General features: G+C 45.4%; 1 protein-coding gene across 1 annotated transcript in view; it reads right to left on the bottom strand.

Moving 5' to 3' along the window:
• Positions 1-2,961: 2,961 nt before the first annotated feature.
• xpo6 (exportin 6) overlaps positions 2,962-22,066 on the bottom strand; it is a 34,928-nt gene continuing 15,823 nt past the window's right edge. Inside the window, exons 8-24 of the mRNA XM_088612286.1 lie at positions 19,357-19,483; positions 18,862-18,971; positions 16,776-16,884; positions 16,324-16,416; positions 15,865-15,934; positions 15,373-15,532; positions 14,474-14,566; positions 13,714-13,858; positions 12,417-12,563; positions 11,235-11,424; positions 9,548-9,703; positions 8,925-9,039; positions 7,722-7,893; positions 6,900-7,061; positions 5,065-5,163; positions 4,314-4,544; positions 2,962-3,844 (exon numbers count right to left, since the gene is read on the bottom strand). Coding sequence (XP_088468412.1) covers positions 3,743-3,844; positions 4,314-4,544; positions 5,065-5,163; positions 6,900-7,061; positions 7,722-7,893; positions 8,925-9,039; positions 9,548-9,703; positions 11,235-11,424; positions 12,417-12,563; positions 13,714-13,858; positions 14,474-14,566; positions 15,373-15,532; positions 15,865-15,934; positions 16,324-16,416; positions 16,776-16,884; positions 18,862-18,971; positions 19,357-19,483 — 2,281 coding nt within the window. The 3' untranslated portion in view covers positions 2,962-3,742. The remainder of the gene's footprint in view (positions 3,845-4,313; positions 4,545-5,064; positions 5,164-6,899; positions 7,062-7,721; positions 7,894-8,924; positions 9,040-9,547; positions 9,704-11,234; positions 11,425-12,416; positions 12,564-13,713; positions 13,859-14,473; positions 14,567-15,372; positions 15,533-15,864; positions 15,935-16,323; positions 16,417-16,775; positions 16,885-18,861; positions 18,972-19,356; positions 19,484-22,066) is intronic.

Raw genomic sequence — 22,066 nt, 5'->3', positions numbered from 1 at the left:
ATGTATCCACTTTGCCCTGTAAGAAAATATTTCATAACAAATGTTATTGATTTGGGATAAGTATATGAATCCTTCCCAGCAAGAGAAACTTTCCTCTGGGGGGCCAAGCAGAATTTCAGTCTGGGCACCCTCTGCAGAAGATTTCCTATTCCAGGCAAGATAACCTCAAAGGACCTTCAGGAGAGCTCCGTGCAGTCATGTGGAAAATTGAGATGTGTCACGGATGTAAAAGGATCCCAGCGGAAAACATCCACGCACAAGAACTCAGTGCACCCTAGGCATGTAAGAAGAGTGTTTCTATTTAGAAAGGTAAAATAATTCTATTTAGGAACCACAACACTTAGCATCTGGAGCAATGCATTAGACACACTTCCCACTGGAAGGCAGACGTAAAAACTCAAGATGTAACACATACTGTACCACTAAAGTGTGAAAATTGTCACATCTCTCCTGTCCTTGAACTACAGTATATTCAAATGTTGTAAGAACTACACTTAAAAGTACAGCAGAAAAAAAGTGAAGATGAGGCATGCTCTTATCTAGCAAAGTACACTAAATTAATCCTAAATGTAGATTAATTTAGAACAGTCTTTTAAAGGCTCCCTTTCTACCAAGGAGTCTTGCAAGAAGTTAATGCAGAGAACAATAAAACAATACTGTTTCCCATAGAAGGAAAACAAAGTGGCATTATTTGATGTCCGAAATGTGTGAACATTTTGAATTTCGAGCTGCTCTATTTTTGAATCTCGCAAAATGGGAACGCAGTGAAAATATTAAGCAGGCAGCCAGTGACAAAGTGGAACCCTGTAACAATAATCAAATAAACGTTCTAGCTAAAGGCTGATGTCCTGAAAAATATTTACCTATTGATCTTACAGCTGTCTATTCTCCAGGGCTTCCATGTGAGCAAGGTCTGCTCTGCACGATTCCATCGAGCAACTACCCAGTGCCAGATCGTTTTTCTGGCACTGGGTAAGATCTCCGATGAAATATTAAAGCAGAAGGCAAATAAAAAGAGCAAGAGTTCTGACACAAAACAAGGCCAGAGATAACAATCAGGGGGGTGCGTGCGTGCGTGCGTCATTATCAATGTACAGCATCTGTCCGACAGGCCGCAGAGGAGTAACTGTGCTCAATGCCACTTCCGAAACCCAGCCGTGTAGGGCAGCAGTCATAACGTCTACAACACGTTTTCGACTGCACACCCAGTCGACTGATCACCTGAAACAGCTGCTCCCTGGTGACACAGCTTTACAAGTCCTCGTGCACGTCTTCCTGCTGCACGATCCTGTGATTTGAATGCTTGTGTTTCACCAGCTAAGAATCGCCAATTTATTACTCGCTCAGTGTGGGGTTGTTCCTGCGCGTCTCTGTTCCCCCACTAGACGAGAGGAGGAGGAGGAGGAGGAGGAGGAGGAGGAAGGGTCCTGTGGCTCACCTGGCTATCAAGCCATTGAGTTTTCAAGCGTACTGCGAGATCCACAGTGCCTGAACAATGTGTCCCCTCCCTGGTATGGCCACTAGCCTACAGGTGTACAGGAAGACACAAGCATTGCCGTCTTGTTGAGACGGCTCTATCCCCAGATCAGCCTTCAAAAGTGCATGACCAGCACAGCGCCACCTACTTGGCAACTCCCCACAGATTGGTAGAGTCACTTGGGATCAGCCCCTTTCAAAATACTGTACATCCTTTAATGGGATACCTTAAACGGGCCATCTTATTTTGTTCTACTTACAGCTACTTACAAAGTTTTTGACTTGTGCTGTACAATATTTTATAACTGGAAGCAGGGAGATCATGACCCTGGCAGCTCGTGCTGTTAAGTATACAAGACTCACATGCCCCTCAATCATGAGGATTTGCTCATGTGCTGTATTTTACTGTTGCACATCTAAATATGCTACAGCCTGATGTAACTGGAAATGTACTCATTTTCCCATACTGTAATTCCCTCATGAACTCCACTGCCCTGATAATTTGCTTATAGTTTGTATATTTTGCCCCGCAGCCAGCAGTTCTAAGGATATTTAAACATCTGGGAGCAATCACCAAAAGGTACCCAAATTATCCATATCTGCATTTAGAGACCATTTATACCAGTGAGTTCAAGAAGGCCCTCCTGAATGTAATAAGCTTTTAAACAAACAATTGAACACCACACATTCGGTTTATAGCATTAACACAGTAGGTCCTATCTATCTTACTAGTTGGTCTAATAAAAAACACCATATCAAGCTAGGACAAGAAAATTAATTAACATTGTCTCTGAACCAAGTCACAAATTATAGCAAACTATTGATGACCTGGCTTACAAAATACCCCCAAAACAGCAGCAACACTGGCAATGATACTAAATCACTGTCAGAATATGACATGAAACAAGGCAAGGTGAATGAAGATCTAGTGTGTTCAGCAGCACTGAAGGAGTCACTTTTTCACAGAAATGGTCAAGGCTATCTGGGAGACTGTTGACTCCATGGGATCTGGGCAGAACAGGTAGATGTCCATCAGTCCACCACATCTAAACAAGCAATCAATACTGTAAATTATTGAATACTGTTTCAACTTTCAAACTGAATTTTTCTCAACATTGCAATAAATCACATAGGAAAAAATATAAATACAATTCATACCCATCATTTTTAAAAACATTTTGTTTGGAAACCTAATTTAAGTTACACACTGGCCCCAGTGATAATCTGTGTGCATTTTATGCTGCCTTTTCAAATGTATCTGCTGGAAACCAGTATTCAGCCATTCTTAGCTTAGCTCCCAGTATAAACCCTAAGAAAGGTTTACCATTAATCCTTTGGTTCAGGCAGGGACACAGACAACACACTTGACCAGGACTCAACGCTCTCGCAAGGATTTTGAAGAACACCCTTTCTTCAATATTTTCCAAGTACCATCAGGTTTTCCCCAAGTAAGAAACGCCAATAATCCAGTTCGCATTTTCCACATTTAAACAAAACGTCCTCAACTTTTAATAAAGTGAACTGTACAAACCGTAGCGGGTTAAAAGGGGAACACATTCTATTTAAAACAGCCACAGTCCAAATTGACAATCATAATAAAAATATTAACGACGACTGAAATGCAAAATAAAAAAAAATGACAAAATAAAAAGACAACCTATTTGGATTTATTTTACAAAAATGAGTTTGTATACCGAGCACAATTAAGCACAGTTCTTCAGAATGAGAATGGAATGATCAGAACTTAAAACAAAGCGCAGATTCGACCGAGTCTTCTGCAAGTCTCCTTTGGAGATGAAGAAACTGAAGGCAACGTTAAAAAAAAAAAGAAATTTAAAACAACCTCTAAGAAGTCAGAAAAGTGCTGAAACGGACTGCCCTCCCTACGAAGCAGTGGAATGACACAGGCCTGACTCCACTGGCTTCCTGTTGGCCTCTCTGATTGTTGGCATCGACGTTCATGAAGGTCAATAATTAATCACGCCCCCATCTCCCCCCACCCACCCCCAAAAGCCCTAAAGCTGAAACGGGATAAATCCACAGAAAGTTGTAGACATCAAGGTGCTAGAGACCCAGCCTGGCCCCCCTGTCCCCTCTCTGGTGCACCCCCACCCCACAATGTGAAGTAGCCATTCCCCGGGCGCCGAAACGCAGGCCGCCCGTCCGTGCAGGCCAGGAGAGGGGCAGCGTGGGAGCAGCTGGGGAGGTTGGCGGCCGGACAGTGTCCCGGCGGTGGCCCGGGCCAGGGCAGGGCAGGGGCGGGTTGCTATAGCTTCACTGTCCCCGGAGGCAGGCTCCCGTTGCACAGCCTGTAATAGCGCAGGTCGTTCACCAGTCTGTGCACGCTCTGCGTGAAGGAGGGCAGGTCCTGCGGAGGGAGACACGGACGCGGGTCAGCGGGGCCAGAGGAAACAAAGCTGTTTGCGTCTAACTTGGAAAGCACTGTTCGGGGGCTCCTCTTGCGAAGGCTAGGACACTTCCAAGATGGAATTTTCCCCAATGTGGATCAGGTTAAGCCACGAAAGAAGGATTTGAGTTATTTTGAGGGGGGGGGGGAAACAGCAGGAAAGTAATAACCACGTTCTTTTTCTAAAAAAAAAATCCACCACCTTCCTGCTGACAAGTACACAACTCAACAGTTCTAAAAAAAGAACCAATGGGAATGCGCACTGTTTGAAAAAAATCAAAACCCAAGATAATAGAACCGTTTATTAACGGTTCAGGCAGATTCATCGATGAGCCTGAATGACGCGGACGTGTCGGAGCTTCTGTTCATATTAAGAACTGTGCCTACGCTGCAATTCCCCGTGCCCTCCCGGAGCGCCCGCTCCACCTACCCGCTCCATCTTGAAATTGCGGCCCAGCACGGCGCGCTGGTTGGCGTCCACGCCCTGGCAGCTGTGGAGGAACTCGGGGAGGAAGGCGGAGTAGAAGCCGTCGAAGTCGACGGAGGCCATGTTGTAGACGGCCAGCGCGATCTCGTCCTGCAGCAGGTCGTGGCTCTTGTGCAGCAGCACCTGGAGCAGCACGTTGATGAAGTGGAACAGCATGGAGGTGCGGAACAGCTTCTGCAGGACAGACAGACCCGAGTCACGCATCTTTCAATCGCGGTGCCTGTTTCTTGGCACTGACAGCCCATAAACGGGGACTGTCGAGTCCAAAAACAAGACCGAGATCTCCCCCAGAATATCTTGGCTGAGGCTGATTTTTGCAAATTCCCCAAAATTTAGTAATTACAAATTAGAATAAAAAATTAAAACCATTTGAGGGATCTTGTACATATAATACTGGGATTAAATGCTTTTAGCATGCACAAAATCAAGCATAAAATTATCTTTGTACAGACGGACCTGGACAGTCACTAGCGAATTCCCAAACTATTAGCACTGGAGACCTCCTTTAAACTAGACTAGGCTGTTGTTGCTGGTGTCAACTGAATTTGAAGAGTCAACAGCATGAACTGGCTTCCTGCAGTTAATCGGCATATCTATACTGCACTGTATCTGTGCTCCGCTATGATGGAAAGAAACCCAGAGCAGTCCTGCAGGATGCAGCCAGTGTGAACTGGGCCCCCTGCTCCCCACTCACCTTGTGATATAGCTTGTGCTTGCTGTTGAGGGCTTCCAGGTACAAGAGGTTCTGCTTGAAGATGTGAATGTCAGGCTGCAGGAATGACTGGCCGAAAGCCTAGGGAGCACATTCATCAGTCAGGGTGAGAAAACAGCACCGTTCTATTCAATCACAGGACAGGGCAGGTGAAGGGAGGAGATGAAACCGTTTATGCAGCTAAAGAGGACCTCATGGTGGCCTGCTAGGCTAGGATATGGGATGAAGGTCACCACAAGTTGTACTGGTAACTTTTGCAACTCTGCAGAGAGTAATTGCACTGCTATTGATATGAGATTACAGTATGATTTCTACATTAATATGATAAAGATATAAATAATATCTTTAATTATATATAAATATAATTATATAATATCTAAAGGTGCCAAATCTTCTCGGGCACTGTGCCTTCAATTGTATTCCTAATCCACTGTAAAAAAATTATTACACTTCAAAAGTAACACTGGAGGGCAGCATTTCACCTCTAAAATCATTAACATATCTAAACATTCACAGAAATACTTCATTCTTAGAAGCGTAATACCAAGTATGAACAGCAGGGCATTTTCTCCAATATACCGTACTCTCCTCTTGTTTTTACTAAAAAAAACTACTACTGCAGAGGATGAGTAACAGTGAGATGAAGGATTATATTCCAAAGGCATCTCAAGGGATGAGGGAAGGAAAGACTCGAGAGGTTCCACAGACTATAGACTGGTGCCATGAACTCTGAAATATAATTGTTAAATAGAAAACACCTTCAGGGATCAGTGCTTATGTGTTATGTACTGAGCATCAATTAAACATTACAACTTATCATTGTTGGCTTTTAGAAGAAGTACAAGGATTTGGGATACTGATTATATGTTCACAGTTATTTTGATTAATGGTAATCATCACCGATGATGATGATACATTCCACCCACTTTGTTGCTTAAGCACTGAACAACCACATTAGTGAAAGAGTTTACTGGGTACAAGTGACGAGGTGATTTAACCTGTTGAAACTCAAGCAAGAAAAGCAGAAAGCCACCACGATGCCTCAATTATCAAGAGAGCAATGCCTTACTGCTACATGTTGGAGGCTGGACTAAGCTAGACAGCACACTAGTTGCTCACTGTCCGGAGTGTCTGCAAACAGCAGCTTAAATTTAGGAAGAGTTACTGTCAAATACAGTTCATCCATGCAAGGCCATGATCTAAGAGACTATGTCTCATGATACCTCTGCATGACTGATGGGAACCTGACTGCATGGTGAGGCCGAACTTGCTGCAGGCTCATCCCGACATGACGACATTCTTGGAGGATTACGCATTCCCTCAAGATGCTCATATTCAAAGATTTCTTGGAAAATAAGGATATAACAACCATTGCCACGGATGCCGTTAGCCAGACTAGAGCTCCATCGATCACGCGCATGCTTGTGCTGGCTCTGCGAGAGGAGTGGGCAGAATCCCATGGACTTAAGGAAAGCATCTGTAGACTGGTGCAAAGCATGCATGGCACAGATACAGCCTGTACTGCTTCGAACAGTGGCCACAAATGCTACTAACCTTTCACAATCCAGCCCTTGTTGATGACAAAAGCTGAACAGCATAATGTATTTACTTGCGTCATGTCTGTCCAATAAAATGCAAGTACAATGGATACAAAAAGATGGTCTTTTTCCAGATAACTTTGTGAATTTCTTAAAGCTCAGCATATATGGAACCTGCTTTATCTCAACTAAGTCATACATAGCATTTTAACGTGTTAAGAAACAGTTAAGGGCCGACCTAAAGGGAAACTGATGCAACTGGCCCCCTCAACTCCTCACCTGCATGACAGCGATGAACTGGGCCTCGTTCTCCATGGGCTCCTCAGACGCACCCCTCTGAACACTGGCCAGCACAGACGACTTGAAGAAGTACCTCCAGTTGTGGTGCAACACCTGGTAGAGAAGCTCGAACAGCTCTGCCTTCACGTCTGGAGAGGAACGCTGTTAACACACACAAACTAGGTCAAGTCTGGCAAGACCCTCCTGACCAAGAAGGCATGATGTTCCATTAGCTCTGCTCAATACAGCAATACCCCTATAACTTGTGCACCACCTACCAGCACAGTGTCCCAAGTTCCAGTGCTCTACAATGCCCTTGGCAACTCTAGTTTAGCATATAAAGGTCTTAGTGCAAAATATTCCCCAGCTCTGAAAAAATCTGCTAATCGGAACATCAATATCTTTTTTTGTGAAGTGACGTACCACTGAATCGAAAGGAAATTGTAGTGGTTGAGTAAGAAAAGGCAAGAAAGGGACATTTCTGAGCAAGCGGAAAAATACGTTTTTGTGTTCGCAGTTTGTCAGCACGTCATCCTCTGCATGTCGTCTTCAGACGCCAAGCCAGAGGTTTCGAATGCTGTACAGAGGGTCACTGCCTCTTCACTTTCGCCCATAAAAAAGTTCAGTTTAAGTTATTAGAATTAAACGATTCTCTCAAGGCTTCAAAATCATTTCTATACTATTAATGACATCCCAAATGTCTGTAGAACTGGATTTGGTTCCCACGGGTTTCAATCATGAAATGCGAATGAGAACTAAATGAGTAGAAACCCAGACAGCGCTTGAAAGACTTGAGGCCCCCCTCCCGCCCCTCGCACTCACCTCGGCCACGATGGGGTAGACCTGCTCCATACAGAGTGAGATGATGCTGGGCAGGAAGGGCTTGAAGGCCTGGCCGGGCTCCTGCACCACCACCTGCAGGATTTTCAGGAACTTCTCCACCACCCTGCAGCCTGCACTGCCCTCCTGGAGGATACTCTCCGCCAGCTGCTCCCTGGACGGCACAGACACGGTCAAGACACGGCGCGGCCCGGCCACCACAGCACAGAGATCAGCACGCCCCCCTCCCTTCCACACACTGCTGCGCTAACAAGTACCAAAGGAAGCGAAACCAGCAAAGTGAACCACCACCAATTCACCGAAATCTGGTTTTATTTTCCATACTTCAAATAAATGTTTCAAATGCCAGGGAATTTCAGTTTCTTCACCGTCACCGTTTTTCTGATGTAAGTATCCGAAATTTGAAACTTTTCCGCTTATTTTTCTTTTGTTCTGACGCAAACACCAAGATGCATGAAAAAAGCTAACAATCACGCCAATACAGCCACAAGACATTGTATAAAATACCATCAAGGGAAGTTATCCCATCCATTTGTACTGTCTCATCATGTACAAATACACTGGAACACATTAAGTAGACAGTTTTCAGCACACTTCCACACGCACAGGTTCACAAACAACGAGTAACAGAAATGAAGGCTTGGAACACTGCACACCCACACAGAGAGGAGCGATCTTACTGAGCCGCTCACCACAGTGAACAGACCTGTCGCGACACAAGCTGATACCACACTGCATGTGCAGCTCTAAAGTTTCTCCCAGATCCGATTAATCTCTGCTAGGAGTCCAGCAAACGCGACAAATGGCGGGATCATAAACAGTCCCTTGAGCCTGGGGAAAAAAATCCACTTCCTTTTCCAGCTAGACAGTATTCAACTGATGCTTATTCGTCCCTTTCAGGCCAATCAGAAGTACAAATGACCAAACTTCTACACAGCAGGACTGTGTGTAAGCAGAATCAATTCACCAGAGCCCTTCACCTCACTAGCTCAGAGATGGAAACTGGGACTACAGGAAAAGACAGCGTATTGCACCAACTGTAAAGACACCACAACCACCCAACAAGATCTGCTGACTCTTCCTGAGGTGGTGCATCGCAGAGCAATGAAATGAATGAAACCTGGCTCTGAGACGGGCAGATGGAAGGGATAACGTGCAGCACTCGAACGTCTGGAGGAGCAGTACCTGGTAAACATGTTTAAGAAGGTCTGGATGATTTGTTCCGTGAAGGGAACTCCCATTTGTACCCTCAAGCCTTGGAACAGAGTGAGGAAGAAACTCAGCATCTCGTCTGTGACATCTGGAAAGCAAAACACCATTGCTGCTAAGAAAACTTGCTCTTTGAAAGATGATTGAAGCTACAGTGCAAACATTATTTCTGCAGCTATTGCTTCAGAAGCAAGATTAAATCCCAGTGGCTGATGTCTGTGGTGAGAGCTGGAGTGCCTTCTCATTTAAGATGAGAAAAAAAAAAAGGGTTTCAGACAGGATACAATTATGATGAAACCGGGCTTAGAGTAATTCACTGGTCTCCCTCAAGAAGCAGCATAAAAGGTCTTTTTCATCAATAAAAAACCAGCAGCACACAAAGAGGGTCAAGATGTCTCTCCTTTTCAAGCATCTTACATTCAAACGCTCTATTGAAGGAAATGCTCAGGGACTAAGTAATTAGCGAATTTCATAGTGATGTTTTTTTTAGTTTTCAGCATGCAACCACTTCATCATACATTCCATCAACAGTCTTTAATGTCACTGGAACCTGTGCAGAAACGTCCGACAGGTGACTCCCCAGGACACTGGCGCCGTACCTGGCTGGTGGATGAAGACGGGGAAGAGCGCGAGGGAAACCTGCACGGACTCCTGAAGCGACTGGTAGCAGACCTGCCGGGACTTGGTGGACTCCCCCGAGATGCTGTCCACTACGTCCCTCAGGACTCGCAGTGTTTGTTGCAGGACCGCTTTCACTGCAATGGACAGGGGAAGACCCTTGTGAAGCAGAGCTCCCCACAAGCACAATAATACATCACCTGCTTAATGCTTGAGCCAGAAGGCTCCCACTTCGGACGCAGGTCAGACACTAACTCTGAACGAGGTGCTTCACCCATTTGTACTCTAGCCCATGGGTAAGATGTAACCATAAGCTCACTGCAATATCTGCCGATACTGTATCCCACAGTGTCACCTCAAGGCTGCCGGGCACAGATCAAGGCTGACTAATCGCAGCACTGCCCTGGCAACTGTGTGCCACTGGACAGGGAATCCCAGTCACAGTCGGCTAGTGACCAGGCTCGAACCTGCGACGTGGGTGCTTCACTACTGGGTGAGCCACTTGGAACCCCCGCCCATGTAATAAAAAATTTAAGCACGAGGTAAAACATCTGTCGCTTTCACGCCAATCTGCCCCCACTGTCTTTTGTCTTTAAATGCGCGAGAGGGGTGAGCTCACAAGTGGCTGCTGTGCTTCTCACAACAATAACTCAACCGAGATCCTGCACGAGAGTGGTGCCATTGTATTGTCTTGATTCCTTAGTAGTGCTAGTGTGTAGGCTGGAGAAGGTGTTAGACCTCATAGAGGACTTTTACAGAGGTGCTATGGAAACCGCACTCTGTAAGAGGTTTGTCAGGAAGAAGCGAGTGGTGCATGACTGCTAAAAATACAGAGACCATGAATTATTTATTTGGGATCCATTATGAGAGTCCCTTTAAGCAGAGAATTTCTTTGAAATGTAACTATGTGTCTTTCCAGCATTTCACCTGCCGTGAGGCAGCTCTGGGTAAGCAAACAGGGATTTGTTTTCTTTAAGAAATGCAATGGTGTGTGGGATAATCTGGTTTTCTGGAATAAAGCTCTTGGCCTGAATCTTGAACTGGACTGTCGTCTTGAAACATTTCCTTTAAGTCTTTTTTTTTTTTACTTCTGTACTAAACATTAAAACACAATAATAAAAGCTACCGGTTTCGACATTCATTGCGTGTATAATGCCTCAGGATATTTCCGTTCAAATTTCAGAATCACTTCCACTGTGGAATTACTCTAGCTGTGACCTAACTCAGCTCTGATGTGCTGTACCCATGTCTATCGCTCACTCTCTCTAGATTAACATTAAAAGCACACGTCGCAGGCTACAAAGACAAACGGTATACGAAATCCATTAACAGAAAAGCATTTTAAATAGTAAAATTCATAAACACTGTTGAAATTAAGTTCTGAACATGTTTTTCACACACAGGTGTGGTTGGCAAGATGGACTGACTCAGATGTGCCCTGCCCTATTGAGGTATTGGACAATGGAAGACTAGGGTCAAGCAACCTATATCTGCCCTGTGGGGCCACCTGCAAAGACAGATGGGACCAAAGTCAAAGCACTGGGATACACCCAGGAATCACAATACTTTCACTGCATTCAGAAAAGGGTTTACTTTTCCCCAGGTGTTGGCTTGCGCTGTTATTTGAACAAACTGTGTCTTGAGGCAAGAGACAGAAAATGCACTCACAGTCCTCCAGGCCCAGACGCCTCTGCTGCAGGTTGGCGGTGCCCCTCAGCTGGCGGTAGTGGCGGGTGAGGGCGGCCAGGAGGTTGGCATGGTTGGTAGACCGCGTGTGCCACTGCTGCTCGCTCTCGGGGAGGTTGGGCCAGGGCAACAGCAGCATGTTGGAGAGGGCTCTGCACACCAACACCTGAGCCTGAGAACACATAAGCACACATCAGGAACAGCCACACCTACTGTTACAAAACCCCATATCTGTCCAACAGTTCCCCAGCGCTTGACAGGAGAGGTGGTGCTGACTGGAGGAGCAGTTCCGTCTCTCGAAGATTTTACTGGCAGATCGCAGGGTGTCCAGCGTGTTACATGAGTCAGTGTTACACCAAGAGCGGTTCTTAATCAGGCACCACAGTACAGGAGATTCCCCCATCGAAGAAAGGCTAGAGACTTAACCTGGGCTCAAGGCAGTCACATCTGTACCACAAAGCTCAACCTGCAGGCTGAACAGTCTAGTCTCCCACGTAGGGGACAGGGTGAAGATGTCTGCCCATGGTCGAGAGTAAATGAAATGAAGCGATGTTTAGTAACTTTAAACTACCGACTCTCGGGCTGCTGGATTTTTCCTTCTCTTCACATATGGTTACCCTGATTATTTCATCTACTCAGCATCAAATCCACGTGATCAGCAGGGCCTCCACAGTCAATAAGGGGAATATTATACACATATTATAGCCTTTGCTCACATTCCTGCACTGTTTGTTAACGATGGTGACCATTTTTCTGAGCTACACATAAGCATCGTAAAATGACATACCACAGTATGCACCGTGTAAACGTGAACATTAATTCATCGAGTTACATGCAAATCAGGTTAGAAAGGTTCCAAAGTCACATTGGTACAAGCACCAGATGAATCGTATCTCAAGGAATTTAGGAGTGAAAATAGTTCATACTTAACTAAATTCTCCCTTACAGAGAAAGGGTTTTGTAAAGATAGTTACTAATTTCATTAATATGAATTTGAGTGCATAACTCAATAAGTACCAAATGACTGCTTAACCGAAAACAGGAGACACGTTTGGTGATTTAAGTGCCTTTCAAGTTGACAAGGTCTCTCCACTTCAATCAGCTCTTGATGTTTGCCAGAGCGCTGAAGTGGCTAACGGGGTTCAGAGAGTTCCAGGCCCTCACCTCCGGGGGGAGCCCTCGCGCAGAGCTGTCCGTGACCAGATTGAAGACCTTCTGCACGGCCGGCACGGTCACCAGGAACACAGGCCGCACCGTGGTGGCTATCGACACCATCAAGTGGCAGGCCGACAGCAGCAGCTTCTCCGGTACCTAGGGGAATGGGCGGCGCAGGGACAGCTATGTGAGCACATGGGAAGATTTCGACCTGCTGCAACGAGAGGGTCCCCACAGTGGGAGGCGAACGGGGACCCCCCGAAAGGAACCGGGTACGAGGGCAAGGATATCTGGCGACCACTCAATTTAGCCTGGACATTCACAGAATCGGGCCAGGCCTGCAATGATGATGGATGTGTGTGACAGAGGAGGCACAGGTAGCACTGTAAAATACAAATGACACACTTTCTGCCAACCAGTTGCTAGCGATTTCCTGAGGGTGCACACTCGGGGTTTGGCCAATGACTGCTGTTATTAGTGTTTTTTTTTAATTGGAGGCACAGATACATACAGAAACATACGTGGTAACTGTCCATTTGATTGAGTGTTGCGACTGTGTGAATGGAGAGCACTCTCACTCAATGATACTGTTTGTTGTTCGAGACGTCCGGGTTGTGCCAGCCTATGGTGGCTTCGAAGGGCCAAACCTAACCCCCGTTCTAGAGGTATATTTATAGTGTTAAGGGAAGAACCACGTGCATGTGGAAAGGGGGAAATTCCATTTCTGTTTAATATTTGAAAACGGTAAAAAAAAAAAAAAGAAGTGGTAAAATGTTGTTTTGGATATATCTGGTCTTCTCTTTCCTTTGTGAATAATCTGAACGAACTGCAGAATTGTGAACTATTTTTTTATGTAAAAAGATAATGGTTCATTCCAGGGGGAGAGGGGCTTAAACACAATATAAGCTGCTCCTCAGGCCAGAAGGGGTTGGTTGGTTGGTGGATAGTTGGATGTGTTGGAGATAGTGGAATGTTCTGGAGTGTCATAGTACGTATACAGTTTTAACTGTGTTTGTGGCGATTTCTTTTCGTTCCAGATTTAACAACTGATTTTTTAGGTAAAGCTTCCCCCCCCCCCCCCCATTTTTCTTGTTGGGAAGAGGAGCACTGTAAATATCTGCATGCTTTGCGGCGGTGCCACCATTTTAGAAAATGGACCCACTCTGACCATTGCTCAGGCTCAATCTTGCAACAATTTGAGAGCTCGGGAACGAGCACGCTAGGAAAGGCCAACTCTGGAGGAGAGCGACTTTCGCTGAAAATGGCCACCGGAGCCATCCTGCTGCTCAGCGCTGAGGGGCCGCACCTTGGCGCTGATAAGGGGAGCCGTGGCGTCCATGGCGGAGGTGATGAGCGTGACGAAGCGGGCCTGGTTCTGCCGCTGCACCTCGCTGTAGAACTGAGCCAGCCAGTGAGAGTAGGCCTGCAGGGCCGCCAGGGATTGCGCGTGCCTGGGACACACAAGGGGAGACGCGCGTCAGACAGGGCAGTGTCAGACAAGCTTGTCCAGCCTCGCCAAAGCACATTCTCACTGCTTGTTATAACTCCTAAAAAAATATCTGACCCTGGCAACTAGGAAAAATGAGAGAACATGAGTAATAGATGCAAGAAAAAGTAACAGCTTCTTATCGGCGTCTGTCAATTAAAAATGAAATAGATGTTTCTTCCTCTTTTTAAGGCAGTGACCAATCTCGTGTGATAAAACCAATTCACGCTACCCTGAAACTTAGGTTATAAATATGTCTACCCCCATGAAATAACCAACATTCCTCACACACCTTTAGGATTTCCCCACTCGTTCCTCAGATTCTTGCTATGGCAGGGCTATAGAACCATTCTGATGCAAAGGACAACTTGGGATCCCTGGGCATCAACACCTACCTCTGCAGAAACCCGAACTACAGAACTTTGAAAGACGCAAGTTGAGGGCAGCCTGCAGTGAACCACTATAGATACCGGGGGCTCGAGGCTCATCGGAGCCAAGCTCAACTGTAAAGCTGTGGCTCAACACTGAAGGTATTTCAAGACGTCGGGCCCCCTGGGACTCCCCGCTCCCGGATACTCACACGTCGATGAGGTCCGGCTTCAGCACCGACGGGACTGCCGTCTCCAGGTCGTAGAGGTTGATTTGGGAGCCGTAACAGGTCACGTCCGCCAGCCTGCGCAGGGAGGAGAGGAGGCAGAGAGCTCAAACCCCTGGCTCCGTCGAGCCCGACCAGCAGGAAAGCTGCTGTGCATTTCAGGTCGGGTTCTTTGCTTTAGAGATCGAACCTCTCGAGTAACAGTCCTGACTGCTGCATGGGGAGACTGACAAATAGCAGTATTCTAGGACTTGGTAATTTGCCTCCCTGAGAGACTCATTATAAATCCAATTTCTTCGGGGATTAAGTCGAGATGAATTCCGCGGAAAGGCAGATTCCAGACGAATCGACCGAAATGAACTTTTCCCCATTTGCATAACCTTTCAAAACCATTTGTTTGCATGAAATGAAAAAAGGAAATGCAAAATGTATTATGCAACGTTTCAGCGATACACAGAAACCACTTCAGCAACTTCTGTGCCAAAGTCACACTAAATTCTTTAAAAAATACTTCCTTAAGAGATTGTACAGTAATAAGCACACTAAATTATTAAAAACACCTGATGGAGTTTGTGTTTGAAGTACCAGATAAATTCTTTGTACAAGCCAAATGGATAAGCATCCTCAACTAATTCCTATTTCAGCTTCCACGTTAGATATACAATAAACCACAAGTATCGGAATTAAAAAATGCATACATGGATGCAGTATTTTAGCCTCCAAAGCCGAAGAAAATCAAAACTAAAGGAAGTCGAATCTCAATGTAGAATTTGTGCCTTATTCTACTGTGCCTCCTAAACAGCGCTTCATCAGTACAGCACGGTGGGTTTCTGCAGACGGCCTGCTGCTGCAGGCCGAGTGCTCTCGAGTTTCCTGGCACTTACCTCTCCACCACAGTGAGCGCGTCGTTGAAGCGGGCAGCAAAGACATCCCCGATGAAGTACTCGGCCAGCCGCCCCACAGCCTGCAGCAGGGAGCTGAGGTCCCTCAGAGCACAGTGGAGCCGCCGGCAGTCATTCTCCGCTGTGATATTCAGCCTCCGAGCTGCAGGGGGAGACACAGGGCAGCCAGTTCCTGATGCGCGTTCAGAAACTGCCCCTCGGCCAACGAAACCCTCTGGCCCCTGCACTCTTTCCTTGCATGTTTAGGATGTTTAGGTCAAAGATGCATGGGCAGAAATTTACATTAAGCAGAAGCCACATGTGCGCCTTGCAAGAAAAATTGTATGGTTTACGGTATCTGAAACTCAGCATTTTATCTCCTTTCAAGGGGCTCTTTGCTTCAGGTAATTTGTTTCTTAATCAACATAAATTAGCGGAAAAAAAAAGTAAAAATGGCAGCAGATCCGAGGAACATCACACATGGCCTGTACTCACTTGTCCCAGTAGTGACGATGAACTGCTGCAGGCCCAGGTAAACGTCCAGATTTTCCTGCAACACTGGGAACTGAGAGAAGAGGCACAGCATTAGAGCTTCTCCCAGGTTGGGCCCCTAACACGCTGCTAAACCACAATGCTCAACCTCACACGCACACACGGGGACATGTGAACTAATGCAAACTAAGCCCGTTTGGGATGCAAACTAGAGCTTCTTTAAACAAAAGTTTTAACGAGAACTTCAGCCTAGTTGCTTGACATTCTCAACAAGACTTTCAATATGGGATCACAACTGGTAAAATGAAGATAGTATGGAGTATGACAGTTGGCATTTCTGAACTTGAGAGGAATAACTTCCAAGGTACATGAATCACATCATTCAGATGGTTAGACCATGAAAAAAGCCTCAAAACACTAAATTTGGTCATCCATCATTCCCAGGAAAGAGCCCAGACTTACCAGCGTGGAGAAGGCATGGGAGGGCAGGAGCTCCATCACTTTTGCCACCACCTCCAGACTCTGCCTCAGGTAGCGCTGCCACTCTGTCTGTTGCTGAGCAGACCATATACAGAGATGAGGGTCAAGACCACAGAAATCACTGACACAATTCACCCAATCAGAGATGCACATTATTGCTAGAGATATCCCAATCGGTCAGATTCACAAACATACCAATTCTTATTACCACATCTATGACTTAACATTTTGAAGATAAAATGTCAGTGCGCCGTATATGTTACAGTTAGACATACAGTTATATGGTGCTCTGGGTAGTTAAAATGTGTGAACGAGCAATTCCAACTTGGTGTGAATGCACAGTTTTGCTGCTTTAGTATATTATTATCCCTCAAACAATCCTCTACACAGCTCACCCAGCTGAGATAGGTAGGAGAAATGGACCGGTGCCTTACATCATCATCCAGAGTCTCGTCATCCAGCTCTTCCAGCTGGGCCTGGTTATAGCGGAACTGGATTCGGTTCAGCACTTCCTGCAACAGCAGCACCAGGGCGTCCTTGTACCTGAGCGGAACAGAACAGAAGCTGTTACCTTCTATTCCTTTCGGGAAGTATAAGCGAGTTGTTTTTTTTCCACACCCCTATGCCATCTCAATTGCATCCTTGTTTAAAAATTTCAAGAGAACTGGTTTACGGCTTGATTTCTAATTAATTTTACTATTGGTAGACCGAACGCTACATAGCGCTGCTATGTGGAGCTTCACAATATACTGTCTCCGAATGACCAGGTCTTTCCACCACAATCCTGGGGAACTCCAGACTCAGGAACAGGACACTAGCCTAAGCAGCCTAATTTTGATTGGAGTGGAACTGACAAATATTTGTTTGGAATCCTTATAATCAGCAGGGAAGAAAGCTATAGCAAGAAAGTGGCTTCTCCCAGATGTAGCAACAATGAATGACTGGATTGAATTAATAAAATAAATATATATAATGGATAAAATAACATTTTCACTAAAATTACAAATTAAACAAATTGTCAAATATTGGTCTAGATGGGTTCAGTACATTAAACCTTTAAGGTCGGAATTTGTTGAGAAACAAAATAATTTTAATGAGGTACATTTATATAGTCTCTTCCTTTTTCATATTCATAAATGTATACATCTTCCTCATTCTGAATGTATATAGCTTTGTTTAAAAGTTATACAACCGTAAAATACTAGGGGAACAAACAGGAATAGACAATTTTTGCTTGTGATGTATAGTCGAAAGTGTACTGTAAAAGTAAGGCTGAATAATGGTGGTTTACATGTAAAATGTAAAATAAAAAATAATAAAAAAAGACACTGAAGTTCCCAGGTGCACACGTGAATATCTGACCCATATGCTGCCCTCTCCACAGAGCTGCACAAACCTGCACCTCATGCAATGATTTAACTATATCTTCACATTACTTATTGCTTGTCAAAACTCCAACATGTTTTTCAGATTGATTCCTTCTGAAGCATTCTATATAAATATTTTTTGCGGTCTGTCTCAATAATCCGGTATATCAAAAGAACAGCAGATAGCAAACTGGTAGAGTGCAAACAAGGCAGGACTATCATGATGAAAATCTGTGGCTAACAGGGTTTGTTCTCTCCACATCTTGCTAGTGCTTGAGATCTACCATTATTATGGTGAACAAACAACTGTACTGGAGCAGCTCACTCTCACAACAGCAATTAAATGCAGACGAGTCGTAGTGCAATATAGGTCACAAACGAACACTACTGCACAGCCAACTCAAGATCAGCACTGTCTAGTTTTCCACAAGTGCCCCCGTCAGATGACTGTAGCCCTGGAAATGACATCACAAGTTGGCTTTTCACAGACGGGCAGTCATTGGTGCGTGCAGGCCATCTGTGTGTGCTAACAGAGGCACTCCTCCAGCACAGCCAGGCAATGAGGCTCAGGGGAGCTTAAAAAGGATGTGGCGGAGCCCTTTGAGATTGAGAAAGCAGGAAGTGATGCGTGCCGTCGTGATGAACGAAACCGCACTGTGGCTTTCTCATTTAAAAAGTCTTTTGACAAAGCTTACTATTTGCTCACCTATTTGCTAGGGCAAAAACAAGTCGGTGTAGTGGGGGGGAACAAGTTCATGTAAGCTAAGGTATCACAGCCTTAGAAGACCCGACAGTCCATTTAAAACAAAATGAATAAAATACAGAGGACTTAAACCTGTTTCCTCTGCCTAGTTCGTACTACTGTGGTTTCTAAAAAGAACTAAGCCATGTATCTGATGGGGGAAGCTTAAGGGGTGTGATTATGTGATATTTAAATGGTGAACATTCAAAACAACCTAAAAATCCTTTGAATCACTTATGTGCACACAAATGTAGCTGCTAGGGAAATGCAACTTGTTTTGATGCAACTCTACTGACGCCTGGCAGGATATGTGCTGCTATGGACAGAAAAAAGAATGGCTGCTTAATCAGCTAAATTGATAAACAAAGAAAACAACACTAGTTTAAGTAGGAATTCCAAAAACGGGCCTACCTGTTCAAAACACTATCGCGATCAGCTAACCGGCTCTTGATCTTTGTGGTCAGATAGTCCAAGAAGATGGTCCAGATATCAAGGCAGGAGAAGTAGCCTTCATGTGTGGGCTGCAAACACAAGACTTCAGGTTAAAAGACACATTAAAAATCTGAGGTCAGAGGCCGTTGGATAACATGTTGCTAAGCTCCATCTGTTACTTAATTTGTGCAAGCCCACATGATCAACTTCCAAGCTTGGAGACTTGGAACCGCTAATTAATCTGGATATTTCCATGTAAACAAGACAGTGGTCTAATTCTCAGTCTTCACTCTGTGACTCCGTGATGATGCTGTGAATCACTGTGCCGCCATACATGTAACACTGTGCTCTTTAAAGCTCATTGTGGAAAAAACCCAGATAGTTCTTGTGAATAAATAAAACGTATACAACAGACAGGCCAGATGGGCCCAGTAGTCCAGATTTGTGACCCTTATTATTTAAAAAACGAAGTACCTGGTGGAAAGTGTACTTGAAGAGAAGCTCTAGAAACTCCACAACAGGGAACTGAGCATTGGACTCAATCCGTCTCAGGTGAACACTGACAAACAGGCGCAGGAAGTCCGTGAACTTCTCAATGTAGCTGCATGTCAAAAAGGAGCAGATAAAGAAAAAAAAACAGGACAGGTTAGACCACGTGTGCAAGAAAAGGAAAACAAATGTATTGAATGAAGAATTCTGAAGTATACAATTAGAAATGACACACTCATTCAGAATTCCGTTCATCAAAAAAACAAAACAAAACCAACCAAAAAAAAAAAGCAGCCAGTTACAGAATATAAAGGAATAAAACTAAAAGTAGTTTTAAATACAAATAAAACCCCTTCAACAATTACCTAAGGGACCGGCAACCCTTCACTCCAAACACACCTGAAATACAGCAGAAAAGACATGCTAGTCAAGAGCCACTTTCAGCCAAGTGGAGACAAAAGATGAAAACTCACGTCTCTATGGGCTCCTGCACACAGAGCAACCTCAAGACACCCATTCTGCCATTTACTTAAAGAGTCACGTCCAATGGCCTGCACGTGTGTACATGCGGTTTGAGTATTCTCTAGCGCTTTTGCTGAAGCAAGACTAGCATAGAAAAATCTTTCCTTCGTGCGGTAGCCGTTCAGGGATGCAGGGAGGGAAAGGACCGGCAAAGCTCCACAGCCTTGCTCACGCGACCGGGAATGTCTCACAAAAGCAAAACGCGCCCCCCTCATTCTTCCTGGAGGGAGGCTTTTTCAGAAACGTTATTTGCAAAGAAAGAGATGGATGAAAAAATCCAGGCAGAAAACACCAGAGAAAAAGAGACCGAACCATGCAAGGTCAATGGCGCCTTTAAGAAGTGAACATCCACCCCAGCCTCACCACCAAGAACTAGAGTATGGTGGGTATTTTTAATGTGCAATAATGCTGATACAATTATACATCAGACGGAAATGCAGTATATTTTTCTGCCGAATCATTACGTTTCAAGGTTGTTTCAGAACAAAAGTTTCGGACTTTTGTCTCCACATGGTTCGTATCGCTGCAAGTGTGTTGATGTGCTCTCAAAAATGGCTACAGTAGGCCGAGGACAACTTCTTTGCCTGTCTGATCTTTCACAACTGCTCAGAGCTACATCTCTGCAGCTAAACCATCGATATCAAGGTCTCCCGCAATCAATAAACCAATTACAAAGACCTGTTACGGATGATCTTGCTGATCACCATGCTCTTACTTACAAATAGCTAGCTCATCCCACTCTGACAGACCATGGGTTTCTTAAAGCATGGGAGTCTCAAGCAATCCTGAACACTAAAAGTAGAAGAGTTTGGTCTGCCACATGGACCAAACGTAGTGCACAAATAAGGAAGGAGAGGAGATAAATTTACAAAAGAAGAGAAAAACGGAAGGGGTTTTCAAGGACTGCGGATTTCTTTTCTGCACAAATGGGAAGTAACACGTCTGGACTGTCCAACCTGACAGGCAGCAAAGGCCAGATTCAGTCCAAGGTACCACTGTTGTGCATGCTTGTCATTTCCTATGCTGTCCCAAAAGGAACCACCAGACTTGTCCTAAAGGTCTCAGTTACAGTTTTCTTTTTTAATATTTATTAAACATATATTTTACATTCTAGGTTTAGCGCTGGCTCATTATATCCAGAAGGTATGGGGAAACGGCTCTAAAGTAACCACAGGACCATCAGGGTTATGTGAAAAGAAGAATTGTAATTTTGTGCGTCAAACATGTGACTCCTAGGTAAATGGACAAATGGTTTAGGTTTAGGTTTAGGGATTGAACCAGCAACACATACACTGGTCCTGCTCAGGAGATAAGGTGCTGAGAAGGTTAATTACCAGAAATCTATTCCCCTGCAGTCCTACTCCAGGCTCCAAAGTCACATAAAAGGACTGCCGCCATCTCACAGCGAACCAAAAACAGGTACAGGGCTGGCGGATCTCCATTAATAAGGCAGATTAGCCGGTGAGCTGAGCTCATTCGCTCTATTGACTTGAAATAACCAAGTTGTTATTTGGTTAATGTGGAGCTATTAGAAAGAGATACTGCCCCCCATCCCCCACGGATCCCACCCCCCATCCTACAGACCCCACTGCCGGGGAAGCAGGAGAGTGACCTGGAGAAGGGAACACAGCGATCCCCTTACCTCGCGACGCCTCTTCCGACGGCTGAATTTAAAATGCCTCACCTGCACCTCGGGTGACTGTGCCTCCCTGGCAGACAGCACCTATGGTACAACAGCAGGGTTGGGGGTGGAGGGGGGAGGTGGGACAGGAGGGAAAGGACACAGACCTGACACTTGCACGCTGCCACTCACCTCCCACACCCTCCCGACTCTCCTACTGCCAGGCAGGCGCCAGCCTGCAAGGGGCGGGCCAGGGAGAGGGGGGCTAGTCATAAAAAAGCCAGCCGCTCAACCGCCAAAGGGCCGAGAATTCCTCAGAGCCAGGCAACACGAGCTGCAAGGCCCTCGTGTGTTCTGGGAGCACGAAAACGCTGGCAGCACAACCATATCAGCCAGTCTGAACACAAGCCGCCAGGGCCCTAGGGATAAAAACGTACCTCCTCAAAACAACACACAGCCTACGGTACGAAATGCCCCAGGTTGGACGGTTAAAGACATTTCAGCCCCCGGCACGGCGACAGGGGTTTGAGAAGTCATCCCCCCCCCCCGCGA

Source organism: Lepisosteus platostomus, chromosome 19 (assembly GCF_059453375.1).
Source record: "Lepisosteus platostomus isolate fLepPlt1 chromosome 19, fLepPlt1.hap1, whole genome shotgun sequence".
Classification (NCBI taxonomy): domain Eukaryota; kingdom Metazoa; phylum Chordata; class Actinopteri; order Semionotiformes; family Lepisosteidae; genus Lepisosteus; species Lepisosteus platostomus.
The sequence above is the reverse complement of the archived record's forward strand: the minus strand, read 5'-3'. Positions and strand labels throughout refer to the sequence as shown.